Here is a 19,210-nt window from a genome sequence, read left to right as displayed (position 1 = left end):
AAGCTCCAAAGACACAAAAATCAAGCTCTCAGATGTCTGTGAGAGCAAGTGTTTCCCAAGATACCTGCTGGTCCTGGATAACTCAGAAGAGGGCAGGAAAAGGACAAGAGGAGTATTACGGACTTCTGGTCACACACCAACTTTCTCAGGGAGAAATTATCCCAGGTGCTCTCCTATTCTCCTTCAGCTGCTGCAGAACAGGTATGAGAACAGAAAAGGGTTGTTCAACAGCTGTTCTGCATGAACACACACTGCAGGGAGCTACTAAAAAGTCAAAACACAGCAGTTAATTCCTTAAGTCGTTTATTTATCATTGAAGAAACACACAGCAGCAAGTTCTGTGTTGGCTTCAGTGTGATCAGATCCCTAATCGTTGTTACCGCACCCCAGGTTTGAAGTCAACACAGCCATTACTACAAATCACTTTTCTGGAAAGGGAAAGAATTGACCCTGAAGACAAAGAATTGGGGGAAAATTGAACAATTTCTCCAAAACCACACATTTTAAATATGACAATATTTAAAAATCCTTGAAAGGCATGAATTATCCAGTAATGGAAAAAGCAGTTGTGATGTTGGCAACAGAAAGTACATAGCCATATGCTTACCAAAACACTGAAATGGTGAAAGCTGCAAGTTGGATTGTACACTGCAGCAGTGTATACATTACTGGAACTGTGACTGCAAAATGGCCTCAGAGGTATGATGGATTCAAGTAACTCTACAGAAAATATCCCAGTGTAGCTAATGCTCATAATGTTTATTGTATTTAATTCAAATTTAAACAACTTACTGAATTTAGATAGTGATAAAATAAGTCTCAGAAACCGCCTGCCCTCCAAGATACCTATGTAAAAGAGGGCTTTCCTATTTTTTTTGGCTAATTATGCAAATTAATTTAGCTCTGCTTTTTCAATAATTCCACTCTGTGAACAGAGGTGTTTTCAAATGCGTGTTCTGTGATGATAATACCCCATTCCAAACTAAGAAAGACTCAAAATAAAAAGGGCAGCCTCTTCTGGTGCGAGATAGAAGCCGTACTGAAGACAGCTGTTGGGCTTGCTTCTTTTTATTTTAGCAACAAATGACCCATGAAATAAGCATCATTTGAAATTTCAAAAACTGGCATTTCCATTTCCAACCTTCTGCTGTGAGTTTTGTGCATGATCAATCTATATGAGTAAGTAATTCATGCTTTCATGTTACCTCAAAACATTGGTTAAAGAATTCCAATTGAGAATGTTTATAAGCACAAATATAATCTGGATTCCATCAAATCAAAGCTAAAACATTGGTTAAACTCTGTGATTCCCACTTAACGTCGTACAGTGGTCCACCCTTCCTCATCTGTCTCGTTTTTAGTGCGGCGCACGGGCTCACGCTCCTTCTCCGTTTTCCAGGAGCCCTTCTCCTTCTCCCCGTCTCTCTCCCGCTCTTTGGATGCTGGTGGGGGAGCAGCAGCTGGAGGAGCAGCGGGAGCAGGGGCTGATCTCCGGACTGGCTCCCGCTCCTCTCCCCGTTCCTCTCTCCTGTCCTCAGCGCGGCGCCAGGAGCTGGCTGCAACAAAGACAACAGGACAGCTCTGTCATGCTCCACCAGCACCTGCAGGAGTTTAACCGAGCAGGCCGACCCTGGCACTCTGATTTACTGACTCTCAGCCTTGCCAAGAGGTCATACAGCGAGGATGGCCAAATACATGGTTTAGTTTTACAGGGAAGTAATGACAGGAATCACTCAAGCCCCTTTTCAGTTTTGGGGTGTGGTGAGCAAGCCCAGTGTCATCTTTAAAACACAACAACTGCAGTAAAAATGTTCTATTGATGTACATGGTTTTATGATGTAAAAATATATTCTTATACTATTAGCAGAATTAAAAGCACAAAAGTGTCTCCTTAGAAATGACTGAACCCTGAAAACAGAAAAATCCTTACTTAAAAACACTTGTGGAAAATGTTTAGGTGTTCGCTGCACTAAAAGACAGGAAATTACTCTTCAGCCTACTAGAAATTAGAGGCACTGAATTACATGACTCTACTGGTAACAGCATCTACCACCCTTTACTACAAGAAGAACTGTTCATGTCCACCAAAAGGATGTTAAATGTTCTACCCCAGCCGGGGCATACACCAAACAGACAAACACCAAAACTTCTTGACACATCAAAAAACCCCAAAAATCTCCCCACTGAGAACACTCTGCCTTTCTGCCAGCAGCAGTCCCTGTTGGATCCCACGTTCTGTTCCAGCCTGATCCCACGTGCCGGAGCACCCACACGTGGGGCAGAGACAAAGAGATTCTGAACATTAGAATGCCAGAACTGGAAGATGTGGTGGTGTCTCCAGGCTAAATGTATCTGCTGTTGCTGTATTTGTAGAACGCAGCGAAGGATTAATAAATATACAAAATTAAAACAGGGTAATGTCTGTAATCAAAATAGGTTAGTCATCAAAATTACCACCATTAATAGTGTGAAACCCATAAGGCCTCATTTGGAAATACTACCCTCACATTTTAATGGTTTTAAGAAAAGGGACAGAAATTCCTTCCTGGGATGTCTCGATAGTCTCAGTACAAAGAATTCATTCACCCAGAACACAATCCTGCTATGAAAAGTGCACACTTGAAATGTTAATCCTCTACTGTAGATGTGAAATGCTACTATGAGAGAAAAGAATAAAACTACAAATAGTTAAGATTCTCTGAAGAATCTTCAATTACACAAAAGCTGCTTTTTATCACTTTGTTTATACAAAGGGAGTTTAAATGGCCGAAAATATCTTATTCCCCTGTGACCCCACGCTAGCAGTGTCAGTAACAGGAAGGCTCTGCAATGAATGTGGCACTTCAGGAGCAGTAAAATAAACCTACGTTCTTCCCGGTCTGATCTGAGGGGGGGGCCTCTCCTGAGGGGTGGCTCTCTGTCATCGCTGCGGCGATCCCTCATGTCACGGCCACCTCTGTCCCATTCCTCACGGCGACCTGAATCTCTCCAGCTAGAAGTTTCCTCAGCTGGGCCTCTTCTCCAACCAGCATCATCCCTTTGGCCATTCAAAACAGAAGACTAAATGTTAATATTTTACCTTTGCTATGGAAAGAAGTGATAATAAAGCACAGCACAGATATTTTCACACCCAGTGGTGGTGAAATAGAACTTAACACACTAACATACTTCCAAAATTGTATTTTTCTGAGCCTAACATGGAATTCTCTTGAAAATGGGTTAAAAAAAATAATAACTATAAGCAGTAAAGCATTTTGAGATCCCTTCTGTCAACAAATAACGTCGTCTTAAAAATAACAAGCCAACAGGGCCCCAAAACGCCACTATCCATTTGCTGCCTGAAGTGCTTAATTTCACCCAAACCAACCCCTCTTCCTTTCACTTGGCAATTCCACATTATTTCGTTATCAGCAGGGCAAGTCTTTTTTTTCTTTGGCAGAAACATTCTACAAGTATTTAAACAGAGAAGGCAAACCTGGGGCGCCTGAAACGATCGTCTCGATCGAAATCTCTCTCTCTGTCGAATTCCCGGTCCTTCTCGTTTTCATCCCGATCTTTGTCTCTGTCCCACTCACGGTCTCCTGAAGGTCTGGAGTCTCGTGGAGGGCCCCAGCTGTCCTCACGGGCCTTCTCTCTTTCCCTCCATCCCCCTGTAAGAAAGAAACACAGTCAAAGGAATTTGTGACTGACCTCTGATCTCTCTGTAGACAAAGAATCCTTTACTTCCCTCACGGAAACTGGTTCTTCAAGTTTTGACCCCTGAGGATCCAACTCAAGATGCTTGTAAAAAGTGTGCACATTGAGAGGGAGCCACAGACAAAACACTGTACAAACTGCTTAATGTAAAGCCAGCAATCCACACCTGGTTTCAGGCCTGCCTCTAACAGCTCAGCAGTGCTGATCACACCCTGCCGTCCTCAGTCAGAAACTATAAACTCCACAAGGATCTTGTGCAAAACAAGTGCAAGAAGTAAAGGGAGTAGTTTAGACAGTGGGTTCCTTTGTGAAAATCCACAAGTGAGATATTATTTTTAAAGAACTTACTGCTTTTTAAAGCACTACTTTAAAATATGACTCTTGTTACCATCTAGTTAACGCAGCGCACTCTGCAATATCACTCAGTTATTTGGAAATGGGAGTTCTTTATTGTGCAGCCTGCTTTGGCTTTAAATAGGAAAAAATGGAGTGCAAGTTTTGATGTTTATAACTTTTCCACAGGTTTGGATTACAGAAGTAGTGTCTATAAAAGTTGATGTGCAAATACATAAATAAAAAGAACCAGGAAATCCAAATCATATCAAGCATTTAAATGTAATTGACAGTTCTGAAAAGAATCACAAACAGTTTTTCTAGTCACCATCAACAAGACTTAAAGCTAGAAATAAATGATCTAAGAATAGGATAATTCAGACTTTAAGGGACCTCAGACGGTCTTCTAGTCAAAACTCCACTCCAAGCAGGACTTTAAAGAAGGGTCAACACAAAACCAAAAAAGGAATGTTAAAACCAGGAATATCTCTGTACACATAAAGAGGGATTATTAAAACCAGACCCACCTGAATGAGGTACCAAAATCCTCCTTTGAAGGAGGTTCATTTCAGACACATAGAAGGGGTAGGGTAAGAGTCCCAACGTGTGCTAATCTAGTGAGAATGTTTCTCTCCTATCAGAGCATTCAACTTATTTTGGTTTTGCACACAGGGAAGCGATCAGCATTACTCTGGGACCTTTAGGTATCTTCCAGGCAAGCAACAGACACTGCTATTTGTTTGTTTGTTTGTTTTTTTTTTTAATTCAACCCAATTAAAAGGTTTAATTATACTAAGTAAAGGAGTATCCCCTTTAGCCAAATTAATCCAGATGTTTTCAGAGCTGATTCTCCCACCTCTGCACCAAGTACATTACATCCATTACCTATCAGGGTAACACACACTTCAGAGGGAAGGTTACTATATTGCTGTATTTTACCTGGTTTACCAAATGGCCTCCAAGGACCTGGCCTTGAATCATCACCACCACGCCACGGCCCCCTGTCATCGTCTCTCCTGGAGAGCCTGTCATCGTCAGCGTTACGCCACGGCCCCCTGTCGTCATCCATACCACGCCTGGGCCCTCTGTCGTCATCCAGCCCTCGCCTGGGCCCTCTGTCATCATCCATCCCACGCCTTGGCCCTCTGTCGTCATCCAGCCCTCGCCTGGGCCCTCTGTCGTCATCCAGCCCTCGCCGGGGACCCCTGTCATCATCCGCAGCTCTCCAGCTGCCCCTGTCATCATCCAGCCCACGCCTGGGTGGCCTGTCATCATCCAGAGCCCGCCTGGGTGGCCTGTCATCATCCATTCCACGCCGAGGCCCTCTGTCGTCGTCCGCGGCTCGCCAGCTCCCTCTGTCATCGTCCAAGCCGCGCCGGGGTGGCCTGTCGTCGTCCAGCCCGCGCCGGGGACCCCTGTCGTCATCCAAAGCACGTCTGGGCGGCCTGTCATCATCCATTCCACGCCTGGGACCCCTGTCATCATCCATAGCACGTCTGGGCGGCCTGTCGTCATCCATTCCACGCCTGGGACCCCTGTCGTCATCCGCAGCTCGCCAGCTCCCTCTGTCATCATCCAAGGCACGCCTGGGCGGCCTGTCATCATCCAATCCTCGTCTGGGCGGCCTGTCCTCTTCCCCTTCCCGCCTAGGAGGCCTGTCCTCGTCCCCTTCTCGCCTCGGTGGCCTGTCCTCCGCTGATTCGGTGGAAGGACGTTCCTTTTCCTCCGCAGGACCACGTCGGGGCAGGTCATCCCCCCGTCGAGGCAGATCATCCCCTCGCCGGAAAGGTCTTTCATCATCCCTTGGCTCTCCTCGACGCCAATCTCTACAAAACCAGAGAACAAGCAGAAGCTGACATCCAGGAAAGCTTTACATCAACAGTATCAACCCCTCAAAGCCATTCCTGACTGCGTGTGCTTGATGAGCCGCTGCAAACACATCTACAGAGTGTGCAGTTTCCAAGTGCACTCTGTAATTGCCTTCACTGTTATGGGAAGGCAGTAGGTCACCACCCCTCCTGTAAAGACTGAGCAGTTTACTATCTCCTTCAAAACTACAGTTTGAAGGGGATAACTGCAGTCCCCTGTTGGTTATTTGCTGCAACACCGAGCCTAATCTGACAAACTCAAGCTAAGTCTCAAAGAATGAGTATTAAAAACCCTACAACCATGAATTAAGTTTTCTCCTCCTTCATGACATACCAACCCCACAGTCCAATCCCTGTTTTCTCATGCTTGGGCACAGTTCCAGCCCAAAGGATTGGCAATACTTTCATTGACAAGGCTCCACAACTAGGCAGGACAACGCAGTGAACTCGTGAGTGAATCCACGGCTACTGCCTGATAGCAAGCAGGGTGCCCCAGGCCCTGGCAGGCTGTCAGTGCTTCCAGGGGCTCTCCTTACTGGGATGTACATGGGAAGTACAGAATCAGTGAGCATTTTCCCTGGGCTGTGGAGCCATCAGTTCATCTTTGAAATACGTTTGGACTTGTAACACTGAAAAGATCAGACACAGCTGAACAGTTAGAACCTTTCACTCTTGTCACTTCCCTGGACACATCATTTAGTTTACTGTCTCCAGGATTTTACACATACATTTATCCTTGGTTTTGTCACCAGATCAATTTATTTCTGGAAATTAACCTCCCTCAGCAATAAAAAGGAACAAGGAATAGTACATCACAGAAACGTACTGCTAGGTTTTTCTTGGCAGAAGAGAAGCTGCACTGGAGTTTAACCTCATGGATTTAAAAAAAACAAAATCAAACCCAAAACACAAGGAAAAAACACCCCCATGTTTAGAAATTCACTATGCTACTAGAATGTAAACAAAAGAACAGCAATGACTTGCTACAAAACAACAGATGTAGGACTCGAAGAGGTGAGAACAAAGAGGCAACAGTTTGTGACAACTCTGCCTCTCAAGAATTTTGAGCAATAGCAAGCAGTGCATCTCCTAGTTTCGGAAGAATAAGGGGGAATGCAATTACCATTGATCTGTGAGATAAAAGCCAAGCCATGGAAATTGTTAATTTCCATTTAGACTCAAATTGGATAATCTTCTCCTTTGAAAAGTCTTATTATTTTGCCATAAAAGACATACAGAGTTATCAGTTTCATCAAATGAACAAGTATTTAATTCATTCAGGTATTGTTTCAGGGTTTAGGATTTTTAAATCGCTATTGCTACTCTAATTTTCAAACTATTACTCGCAGGTGAAATTATGTCTCTGTTGTTTTTACTGTTTTTTTCTCATTTGACAACTTCGGTGTTTGTTTCAGCTTTTGCCCTTCTTTCCCTCTTATAAATCAAGCCAGTCTCTCTTATATAACCCATTTTTAAATAACCTCTAAAAACCCCACACACAGATCTACAAGAGCTAAAGCATGCAGACAGCTTTACCCAATAAAGCAGAAACCTGCTGGCAAAGTTCACACTACAGTGTCTACCACTGTTACAGGTTTGTAATTTTGTTTTGCTCAGTTCAGGCAAACAGCAAACAGAGGTCAACTCCCCTTTTCTGTGTATTTTTAATTTCTAGGATTTCTTGACTACAAGCACGTGAGTATTTGTTGATCCTCTGGGACTGCAATCTGTGGCACAGTAACTGATGAGCTGTGCCAAGGGTGCCCTGCCCCTTTTAGTGAGTCTGTATCAGTTGCCATTTCATTGTTTCAATGGGTCTACTTCCTGAGGGTATTTTACGGATTTTCTGTCAACTAGAGAAAGAACAAGAGGTACCACCATAAAATGACTTTTTCTACTAAATCAGCTGGCTTTCAGTTTAACTCCTACACAGCACTTCTACGTTAACCTTTCTTCTCCTCTGTATAAAATTTTACTACATCGTTAGTTTTGTTTTCCTCTTTCAGTTTTTATAACTAAGCTACCTTTCCTGCACAGGGGAGGAACAAATACTGGCAGCCTAATCATAACTCTGAATAAAGCTGCTCCCTGTTCAAGAGACAGACAGCCCTTGCTGGACTCTTCTGACTGTAATTTGTTTCTTCTTGCACCTGGAACCACGCCTGGAAAAGACTGAGAACACTGGAACACGCTGATCACCTGGAATTCAGCACTCTGGGGGCTGTGCTGTAGTACAGTTGCTTGCTCTGTGACTGTAAGGATGTGTGTGCCAACATGGCACATTCGACCAGGACTGTGCCATTTCCATCACAAATTGCCTGTCACACAAATTTTAGAGCTTTTCTCCTTGCATCAGCATCCATAAGGACTTTTTAAGGAATATATATCCAATAGCTGCACTTACAGCTAGATACATGCTGCAAATTAAATCTGATGCTCTGTCATCTGTGTTACTGCCTTTATCACTTGATCCAGAAATTCATGTTGGCATTACTTTACTCAGCTAGGTTTGCAGTGCTGTCTTTGTATCCAACACATTTTCCCTTTAGGGTTAAAATCCAACTGAAGGCAGACTAGGGACTACTAAGGAGTGCACCTTTCTGCTGCAATTATGACTGAGCATCATCACTTTTACTTTGGTATTTCCTAAATTCAGCAAATAGAAAATAATTGAGAAACATTCCTTTACTTAAAATCATGTAGAGATATGGAGTTTTACTTTTATCAATATATCCTTTCACTATTCCTCAGTATGTTCATTTTGGTAAAAGGAAAGTTTTACCAAACTTGCTACATAATAATGCAAAATATTCCCAATTTTAACTCCTCGGCAATCACTTGGCTCCTTTTCTACAGAAGTTAAATGAGACATGACTAAGACAATCTCTATCATTCTGTGTGAAAAAAAATTGCATTGAGGCATATAAATAGATGCATTAAACACTTCACAGAATCACAGACTGGTCTGGGTTGGAAAAGACCCTAAAGATCACTTCATTCCAAGCCCTTGCCACAGGCAGGGACACTTCCCACTAAATCAGGTTGCTCAGAGCCCCGTCCAACCTGGCCTTGGACACTTCCAGGGATGGGGCAGCCACAACTTTTGCAGTATGTGAGTAGTTAAAGGCTTCACCCAATTTTTCATCCAGTTGGAATTTCATCCAATTTTGACATTTTGCAGATGAAGAGAAAGTGAATCCCTACCAGGAATGGCAACACAGCTTTTAAGGAAAGATGGAATGCTATTGTTTATTGAGAGATCATACTTTTCCAACTCATTAAAAAAAATTACTAGAGAGAGTAGGAGTAAATTAATTTGCTTCCACTGGAGTCATAGGAAGCACTAATGGATTTAAATTGCTGCACTGGAAATTAGGGTAAGACATTTATAAAAATCTATCTACCTGGAAGGCTAATGAAGCCATAAAACATATTGCCAATGAGAACCAGCAGTGCTATCTCCACTAGCAAAGGCTTTTAAGGACAACTAGATGTGCACCACCAGAAAAATTTTTAGCTACAGCTCATCCTGATGTGGAGCAGAGAAATGGACATATGTTAAAAATCTTATTTTCTACAACCATATAAACAGTTTTCACTATTAGTGAACATATCCAAAATCCCCAAAATACACAGATGTAAACAAGCAAGGATTTCTTTTTTTTTATAGTGCGAAGTACCTTCAGAAATTTGCTCTTCTCTGTTCAATACAGTCCTTCAGAACTTTGTTTAATTTATGGCACGTATTTTCTGCCCTGTGACTCACTCCGGGACTTGCACAGGTTAAGACTCTGAATTCTGACTTTATTATTCTTATACATTACTGTCAGTTTTCTAAATGGAAAAATCTCAAAGAGTTTCATCATCCAGGAGCCCTGCATTTGCTTGTCATCCTTCCCCATTCTGTATTTATACAACTGACACCAATGTTTGAGTGGGGCAGGAATTTCAATTTAAAAAGGAAACCAAGTAAGCAAGTTATCACACACAGAAGGTGTCTGGTAGCTTCATATATCTCAGCTAAATAAACCAGGAATGTTATCTGAATGCAGCTCCACGATAAAACCTCTCTCTCTTTTCGAGATCCTTATAAAGCAACTTTTTAATACAAGGCAACATTCAGAGATGTAAAGGCAAGAGGTATTACTCAGTTATTGCAGTTTTAGCAGTGGAAACACCATGGGAGCCTACATACTTTGAGCCCAACACAACTGGTGCTTAGTAACCCCCTGGTTACCTTTCCACTGGTGCTCGGCGCCATTCGGATTCTGGCTCCCCTCCTCTCCTCCAGGAGCTTTCAGACTCCCTGTCACCCCAACGAGACTCCTGTGTGTCCAAAGAAATTAGGAACATTCTCTCTGAGTACTTTAAAAATGAAGATTTTCAACATATCATTTACTTTTAGAGCATACAATGTCATTAAAAACTCACTAGTCACGCTGTAGAGAATACTGTACTATCAGGAGACTTGAAGAACTAAAGTATGGTCTTAACTGACTGACTTGATTGTTTCTGGTGCAGTTTAACCAATAATGTGGTTCCCTCTGTGCCACATTCCTCACCAGTAGGGTAGGATATTTGCAAATACACTAACAAGTTTATGAACAAGTGTATGAACAATAGCTACAGTCAGCCATAGCTACCACCTGGTGACTAAAAGAGAGGTTCTAACACTTTCACTTTTCCTGGAGCTTCATCATGGTGGGAATGAATTCAAGGAATGATTTGGTTTTGTGCTTTCTAATCTGATCAGGAAATATAACTAAATACACTGAGAGCTCTTTATGACAGGGACCATTTTGTTCCCAGTATGCACAGAACAGGTGAGGTATTAGTGATTCTTACTGGGCAGGGCAATAATTAATCTGTATTTTTTTAAAATGAAGTTAAAATTACTCTCTCCATTGCTGGATAAAGACAAACCACTTAAACTATTTCTAACACAGCTGTTTATTCCTTAATTCCACACAATAAACTAATTAGGTGAACCACCTAAAACACCTGGTTTCACATAGTCACACAACCTCTCCATAGTTTTCAATGCTTTGGAAAATATTTTTACTGTCAATATGGGGAAATACACAGGTTACCCAAGATCTTGCAGATCCACTCTCTGTGGTTGTCTCTTTAAATGCTTTTGAAGTGACCCCAACCAACAACAGCGAGCAAGGAATCCCAGAACTGCAAATGGAATTTCTGAAGTGGTACAGATATCTCTCTTGGAACCTGAGCCAGCTTTTCCATACAATCAAGTGCCCATGGCTAGGAGACTTCTTATGTGAAAAATACCCCTAATGATTATTTACTTGACAGACTATCAAAACTAGTTATACAAGCTCTGATAACTTATCTTTGTGGTGTTAATGAAGTATGTATTAAACAAAGAGAAAGGCTATGGTGGATGAAATTTTAAACTAGTTCTCTTGAATGATAAGTTCTGAAAAAGTGGAGTGTAGAAGAAGGCTTATGGTACTTAGTTACATTCTTTTCAATCATTAAACATTCATTTGCAATTAACTTTTGCTTTGTTTCCTGTTGAATTGGGATAACATTTCTCCCAATCCAATTTATATTTGTAAACAGAAAGTTCCACACACCTCGTTTTATGTTATTGCGTGTTTCTTTTCTTTTAAAATATAAAACTATGAGTTTATGTTTAGTCTGGAATTTTCCTTCAATATCTACTTTAATTTCTGACTTTGTCATGAGTTACTGCACTTGCTTCCAATATAGTTTTCCTCTTGTGTTAAAGACAATGTTATCCAATACTCGTTTTAGCCTTTAATTGTTTAGTTTTTAAACAGCTTGGAGCTTTTAGTAGTTTCTTTATTTTACACTAATACTAAGCTCCAGATTCCAGATCCTGACAGTGAGTGACAATAATTTAACTATTGAACTAGCCACTCACACAACCTAAAAGCCAAAACCCCTGACAATTCTGCAATGCTAACATCATCCTCCAAATAAATCCAGAGAAGGAGCAGCCAGAAAGAAAACAAACCTGCAGGTATTACCCACCTTCCTTGAAAATGGGTCATCCAAGCCTCTCCTTTCCTCTTCCCGACGTCGCTCCCTTTCCTCGATCTCCATTTCCCTCTGACGTTTTTTCTTCTCCAGCTCCTCCAGCTTCTTGACCCTCTCCTGGTATTCCCGCTGCTCCTGCTCGCGCTTCTCGCGCTCGATGCGCTCCTTCTCCTCGCGCTCTGCCCAGGGGGAAACACAGCTAAAGCTCACCAAGACAAACTCCAGTGCTGTGCTGTACCCACAGAACAGTCACAACATACAGTTTGACTCCTTATAAAAGAGCAAATCCAAGCATTTCACATGATGAGTTTAACAAACCATAGAACCTGTTCTCTGAAAGTATCTTAACTCCAAAGCAACAGGAAAAGGAGCCCTGATACATCCATTAATGAGACACCTTGAACAGCTAGCAAGGAAGAAAAAGTTCCAATACCCTTATGTTAATTCCATGTAGAGACCACAAATGTGCCAGCTACAACAGAAGTAATTATACAACCATGGTGGAGGATCCCTTCCTTAGGTAAGACCAAACAAAAAAACCAGCTACCAGTGTCAAATTTGATACTCATGACTGCTTTGGTTTTCGTTTGTTTTTTAAATACCACACGATTATGATCTTTGATACATGAAATCTTAATCCTCCAAGTGACGAATAGGACAGAAATTCACCTTACAGGATGCCAATCATGTCTTCTCTTCTAAAGCCCTGAAATGGGCTATCAGACAAAGCATTTCACAAAGAAAGGTGTGCAAGTTGCTTACAGCTCTGGAGTTCTTGACATGACACCAACATTCCCTTTCTTTTCTCCTTACGATGTGCACAGACAAGTGGCCAGAGCTCAAACTAAAGGCTAAAATCAAAGACTCAATTTTTCACTAGCCTCCCCTACTTTATCACCTCCTTTATTCATGGCTGGGAGAAGGGCAGGGCAGGAAGCATTGATATGCTTTCATTTTCCCTCCCTGCTACCAGACTTTACCTTCACCTCTGTGCTGCACAGGTAAGCATTCAGGAGGTGTGTTAGGTAACATGTAAAGGCACCATATCTAACAGCAATGAACAGTCTGCTCCACTGACTGGAAGCTGAAAAGATTTCCTCCAAACTGTGACACAGGGACACCAGACACTAGCTGTGTTACACAGATGGAATGGGTCGAGGGTGCAAAGGATAAAATAATAATGTTCCCAGTCACACCTTTAAGCAGCTGCTCTTCTCGTAACCTTTGCTCCTCCTCCTCCTTCTCTCTGTAGTAAGTGATCCGTCTCTCCTCTTTGCGCTGTTTCTTGCGCTCCTCCAGGCGATTCCGCCTCTCTTCTGCCAACCGCTCCTGGAACTGCTTGAGCTTATCCTGAAACACCAACACCACACCTGAGAACACCACACCTGCCTTGTCTAAGAAAGCAACAGGACAGCAGCTGGAGAGCTAAATAAAGCTACAGAGAAACACAAACCAGCTGCAACATTTTAACGCTGCTCCACTGAAAAACAACTACCTGTTTGCCATTTCAACCTCTTCTGCAATTCATTTTAAGAGAATATACCCCAACTTAGAAGACAATCAAATCATCATACACAATTTTAGTCCTTTATCTGCTTTTTCTGAACAGGAATTGCCTAAATAATATTCTACCTGTATCTAAAATATTTTACTTAGTATCATATGCAGTTACTACTTTATTTTAACAAAATACCTTTTCCATTTCTTTATGATAAAGCCAGTTCTTACAGCAACACAGTCAAATATTCAAAGCTATAAACAGTCTCAGAAAATGAGAAATTTTAAAATGTAGAGCAAGAAACAGACGAACAGCTCTTTCCCTGACCTTGTGATCTCATTAGTTTTTAAATTTTGCAATCACAAAATAAACATCGCTTGAACAAAAAAAAATACTTGAACTGTCAAAATAATTTCCAGATTCAAACACACAAATTAAAAACCATAGAGAAGAATTTCCACCTGTTTCTCAGCTTCAGTGTTATTGTCACTACTATGCCATCAGCACAGTAAGTCCAAGTACTTGTGCAGATACAGCTGGCTGTCTTTATGTCACTAATGATCAGTTACAAATAGCTGTATTGAAACGAATGATTTACCTTTTTTCCCATATAAGCTATTTCAGAAATTGTCAAAAACTGTAAATGATAATGTCTAGGAATGGGTGCACAGAATTTCCTTTTTTTAAATAGTCAAAGCAGAAAATAAACAATTCCACAGTTCTGAGCCATTTTAGATACTAATTTGTTTCTAGTTTCATGAAGAATCACTTGGTCACAGTGTTAGTTCCTCACTTTAGGGGAATACTTTGTTACAGTGCCATGTCTAATGTACCTCATAAACTGTTCTTCGGGATGCTTTGAGCCTGGCTTCAAATAAATCTCTATCCTCCAACATCCTGGAGAGTCTGCTCTTGTGCTCAAGGGCTTTCTCACGCTCCAACTGCAGGGTGGTGATCTAAAAATAGAAAATACAGAAAGTATAACTTTACCGTGCATTTGGATTCAATCTACCTCAGCCACTAGAAAGAGAAATTATCTTTTCCTCTTTCAGAGCCAAGACAGAAGATATTGCTGTCCCAGCACAATCCAGTCGTGAAGCCAACACTTCATTCTTTCTTCTCTTGGAATGAGCTGGGGGAAAAAAAGACAGTGCAAAACCCACTATTTTTCATTCATTGCTAAAAATCTGAACAAAAAATTCTTACCCTTTCTTCTTCCTGTTGCTCCCACAGCTCCATATCATGCACTCTTTGTTCCTCATATGCAGTCTTTATCAAAGGAATTTCTTCTAAGCGCTTCGCTCTTTCAAAATAGTCAATCTAAATAAAGATAACACACCTTTAGCATGTCATAATACAAAGCCCAAATCTGGAAGACTCCATCTTCAGCATCCCTCGAAGAAAACCCTACTATCTGGAGGCTTTTCCAATATATCTGATATATTATGGCTACATAACAACCACGCTGGACCACATCAAAGGCCCACTTAACTGAAAAACTGCCTCTAGCACCAGCAACTAAGTGCTCCCCTAGGCAAGGATGCAGGAATAGAGACAGGCACATTTACAATACTCTCTCAGCATCAGCTCCCAGCATTTCCTGTGTTGGAAGCTTTTTTATATTTTAAGCATCAGTGGATTTCTCCTCCTGTCCCTCTGAACTCAAAGAAGCTTTTCATATACAACAATGTCCTTTGGAAAGGACTCCTGTGTGTCTGTGGCTCACAGCATGAAGACTCACCCTCTACTACAAACAGCTCTGAACATGACTCCTGCTGCTTCCTTTGATGCTTCCTACTCCACTACACCTCGTAGTCAGTGCAAGAACAACTGCTCCCACCATCAGCTCTTACAGCAGGGACACTCTCACAGACTGACACCACATCCTCTCCTGAGAAATGTTTCAGACAGAGGGGTACCCTTTTACATGGACATTTCTCACACAGAAGCCAATCCACACCATGGTTAATTCTTGTTGGCCTCCTGTCTAATTTCCAGTTGAACTGCATCCTTTTAGAGACAGAGAGCAGAGCTGCAGACAGTGCTCCAAATGCAGAAGAACCAAGTCCTTACTGCTGGCTGAGAACGTTAAGTTTGGAGCCCATCATCTAACATTCCAAGCTAATGACTGGGGGATTTTTTTCTTCCTGCTTTCCCTACATAAAGTTTTATATCTATCGAACCAGAACATCTTCAAGGGCATTTCCTTTTGTACCACAGCTGATAAATGTTTTTTTGGTGAAGAACTCTGCAAAAAGCTTTTTTGGAAATTTTTGGAATTTTGGAAATCCAACTTAGTTACACCCATCAGATCACCCTAACTCATGTTTGTTTTGACAGCTTCAGAGAACTCCAAGAGGAAGTCCTGGCTTACAATTCTTTTACAGGTGACCACTAACTGTACTGTTTCATGTATTTTCTGCTGTTTTGCCCAGAATGAGCAACAGGTTTACAGGCCTGCAGTGTAAAAGATCCTCACTGGAACCCTTCTAACTAACCTGCCACTTTTTGCTATCGAGTCAGTTTTAAGTGGCCCAAGTCACCAAATGTATCATATAACCCCTGTTTCCTTCTTGAATACAGCAGGAAGTCCTGGGTGAGTCTCACCTTGCCCAGGTCACGTGTTTCTATTTCCTATGACACATTTCTCACACCTTTATAGCCATCCACATTTCAGACAGATGCTTTTCTGCCATCTAGAAGGGCTCTAGCAGTAGAATTTCTTCTGTTTCAGTGAGGACTAACACAGTTAATTAATTTAGTTTCTCCACAATGACCTCTCCTCCTCCGAACATTTAATCTTCCCTGAACATTTTCCAATTGCAAGTCTTCCCACCTAAGACTTGGTTCACATACAGCTTAAGGGGCCTGTTTCAAATCAACTCCATTAATTAGAACAGACTTTTGCACTGAAACTGGAAGCTCAGATGGTTTATAATAATTTATCCTTTTTTAGTTTCAAACAATAATATTTCCAACATCAGTATTTTATATATATATGCACATATGTATATCAACACAGGAGTTCACATTCACTAAATTGTGAATGGACATGGGTTTGTACCCTTCCTACTTTGTACCTTTTTCTCCTGATTCTTCAGACGTTCCTGAAGTTCCTTCTTTTCTTTTTCTAGCTGTTCAACTTGTTTAGCCATAATGAAGTCAGGATCCAATTCTTCAAGATCCTACAATCAAGTAAAGTTATCAATACAAAATAAAGCAAACATTTTTTCTGTTGCAAACATGATTTGTTTGTTTACTTATTTATTTAAGCTTCTCTGCAGTTTTCCCCTTTAACTTTTAAAATAATTTGCTTCAGGAACATTCTGTTTCTTTTCCTCTCTTCTGGGCAACTTGTATTTTATTTTTAAGAAGCTCTATAAAGCATTTAATGTTGATTTTTAATTGAGACACAGTCCAGGTACTACAGAATTGGATGTGGAGGTCTATTTTGTATTTCAGATACCATTTAAGCAACAGGAGAGAGGGAAACAAAACAAAACACCCAAAATGAACCTCCCCCAAACAAACAAATAAAAAGGGACAACAAAAACCAAACCAACCAACCAACGAACCAAACAAGCTGGATTTTATTCCCGCAGGTAAAAAAAGATCCCACCTAAACCCAGAATTCAGGTTTACTTACACTGTCTCACTTTCAAGAGAGGCTGTTTTTAAGACCAGTTACAGTATAAACCCAGAAAACCCCATGAAATTCAGGCAGCCCAGCAATGTAGCACCAAAAGGGTAAGAAAATAACTCAACAGTGCACCAACAAGTCACTTACCTCAATATCAATATCTTTAAAGGCTTTGGCTCCCAGTTCAGTTTTCTTGATCTGCTCCAGGCGCTCCCGAACAGTCTTCTTTTTGATCTGCTCATGCTCCTGCAGGATCCGCTCCTTCTCCCTCTCCTTGGCCTCCTGGCGCAGCCTCTCCTCTTCAGCTTTGCGGACTTTCTGCAGCTCTGCCTCCCGCTGTTCCAGCTCTTCCTTCTCCCGCTGGATGTTCAGACTCTCCAGGCGCTCTTTTCTCTCCTCTATGGTCTGACGCCGCGCCAGAATGCGCTGATGCTCCTTCCTCGAGTTTTTCAAGAAGGCGGTGACTGCCAGCTGATGTTGTTCTTCCTTCTCTTGCTGAATTTAAATTAAAAAGAAGACAATGATGTATGCTGCACCTCTTTAAAAAGGCACAAAAGATAGCAAACGCTTCTCAAAGAAAACTCAAAGTTCATTGTATTCTCCAAACGGAAATACAAGTGTGATGGCAAATCTAATCCCTCGTCCAAGTGGCATCCAAAGTAGTATCAACTGACTGGAACCCTGTTGTCTGTAAAAGACAATATTCTGCAACATGGCTTAGGTGTAATGGTTTACATTTTTCCACCCAAAAATACTGCACACCCAGATGTTACTGATAGTGAAATTCCTAACTGGAAGGGGCATAGGGGTCAATCCTGATTGACTCTGCATGTGTCTGCAAGCATACCACCACATGGACTGTATTTCACCAAAGCTCCTTTGTTTTTAGAGTTTTGTTATTTTCCAGACACACTAATATAAGAGGAAAATATCCTAATTGACACGAAGCACTGTCTGTGAGATGATAAAAAAATGAGTCACCAATTTAGGTATAAACATTGTATATAAACCCATTGTAATGACCTTATAAAAAGCACTAGGCTTCTAGATATTAGCATGTAGACTATTCTCTCAGCAGCCTTCTCCAGAGTACCCACACAGTTCTTTGTGGAGATTCATGCTGTACACATGAGGAGGTGTAATTGTGCCAGCTCCATCAAGCAGCAAAACACTGCAGCCCAATCAGCTCTCTACACTCCCCCAGTCATGCTGATCATGAAATGCAGTCGTGAAACGTGAGCCCCTTCAGAGGTATTTTTAGTAATCTGTCACTTCTAGGGCATTCAACAAAAACACTCAAACATCCATGCTTTGTGGCAGATCTGCAAACATTCAAAGATAAAGGGAGGTGCCAGAAACGGGAAAGTGAAAATTAATTTAACGATTTTGCGAATTATAACAAATGTGGCAAATTAAAAGTTCTCAAGCACTTGAAAAGACTGAAAAGTTTTGATCTGAATGATGAAGGAAAAAAGGATATCAACTTGTTCTGCAGCTTCTCTAACCGAACAGATTGATATTAAACTTGATACTGTTCTCCAATTTTACAGGCACAATGACCAGCACTTATGTCATTTATGTTATTCAGCTTCCTGTACCAACATATCAAGTGTGAGATTGTCATTTCTACCCATGAATGTACAGATAAAAGCATGTTTTTTTCTTTCAAAATCACCATCTCACTAATACCAATCACTAGTTAAATCTTTTTAGGAGAAAACCTACATGGAAGTATTTTTTATCTTAAACACTATAAAACAGGTAATGCATGTTCAAACTAACACAAGTAAGTCAGCATTAGGTGTCATGATACAGTTCTACTTTGTGTGTTTATATTTGAAGAAGATCACTAAGTATTTCAACCTGTATAAAGAATCTAACATGGACATCTTGCAATCAGCCTTTTTTTCCCATACGGAAAAAATATTTGATATGTTTGCTACGAAATCTTTCATAAACACAAAGCAAAAGAAAAAATTACCACTGCTCTTGTAAGAGAAGTGAAGGTTTAACTTGCCACGACCAAAGCATGCTGGAAATCTGAGGCTGATTTACACCTTGCTGCTACAGGGCTCTGGAGAACCTGAAATGTGAGTCCAACCTTGAAGCCAAGAGCCCCAGGGAGGAGAACAGGGAGTGACAAGGACAGGG

The 19,210-nt window shown here is 41.3% G+C and overlaps 1 protein-coding gene across 1 annotated transcript in view; it reads right to left on the bottom strand.

Annotated features, from left to right (window-relative positions):
- Nucleotides 1-286: 286 nt before the first annotated feature.
- Nucleotides 287-19,210, bottom strand: part of EIF3A (eukaryotic translation initiation factor 3 subunit A) — a 32,856-nt gene continuing 13,932 nt past the window's right edge. Inside the window, exons 11-21 of the mRNA XM_018078481.3 lie at nucleotides 17,207-17,554; nucleotides 16,500-16,604; nucleotides 14,626-14,739; nucleotides 14,253-14,375; nucleotides 13,118-13,271; nucleotides 11,916-12,100; nucleotides 10,135-10,223; nucleotides 4,969-5,855; nucleotides 3,476-3,650; nucleotides 2,868-3,037; nucleotides 287-1,556 (exon numbers count right to left, since the gene is read on the bottom strand). Coding sequence (XP_017933970.2) covers nucleotides 1,315-1,556; nucleotides 2,868-3,037; nucleotides 3,476-3,650; nucleotides 4,969-5,855; nucleotides 10,135-10,223; nucleotides 11,916-12,100; nucleotides 13,118-13,271; nucleotides 14,253-14,375; nucleotides 14,626-14,739; nucleotides 16,500-16,604; nucleotides 17,207-17,554 — 2,592 coding nt within the window. The 3' untranslated portion in view covers nucleotides 287-1,314. The remainder of the gene's footprint in view (nucleotides 1,557-2,867; nucleotides 3,038-3,475; nucleotides 3,651-4,968; nucleotides 5,856-10,134; nucleotides 10,224-11,915; nucleotides 12,101-13,117; nucleotides 13,272-14,252; nucleotides 14,376-14,625; nucleotides 14,740-16,499; nucleotides 16,605-17,206; nucleotides 17,555-19,210) is intronic.

This window comes from Manacus vitellinus, unplaced genomic scaffold, assembly GCF_001715985.3.
Source record: "Manacus vitellinus isolate BGI_N305 unplaced genomic scaffold, ASM171598v3 scaffold_40_pilon, whole genome shotgun sequence".
Taxonomy (NCBI): Eukaryota; Metazoa; Chordata; class Aves; order Passeriformes; family Pipridae; genus Manacus; species Manacus vitellinus.
The sequence above is the reverse complement of the archived record's forward strand: the minus strand, read 5'-3'. Positions and strand labels throughout refer to the sequence as shown.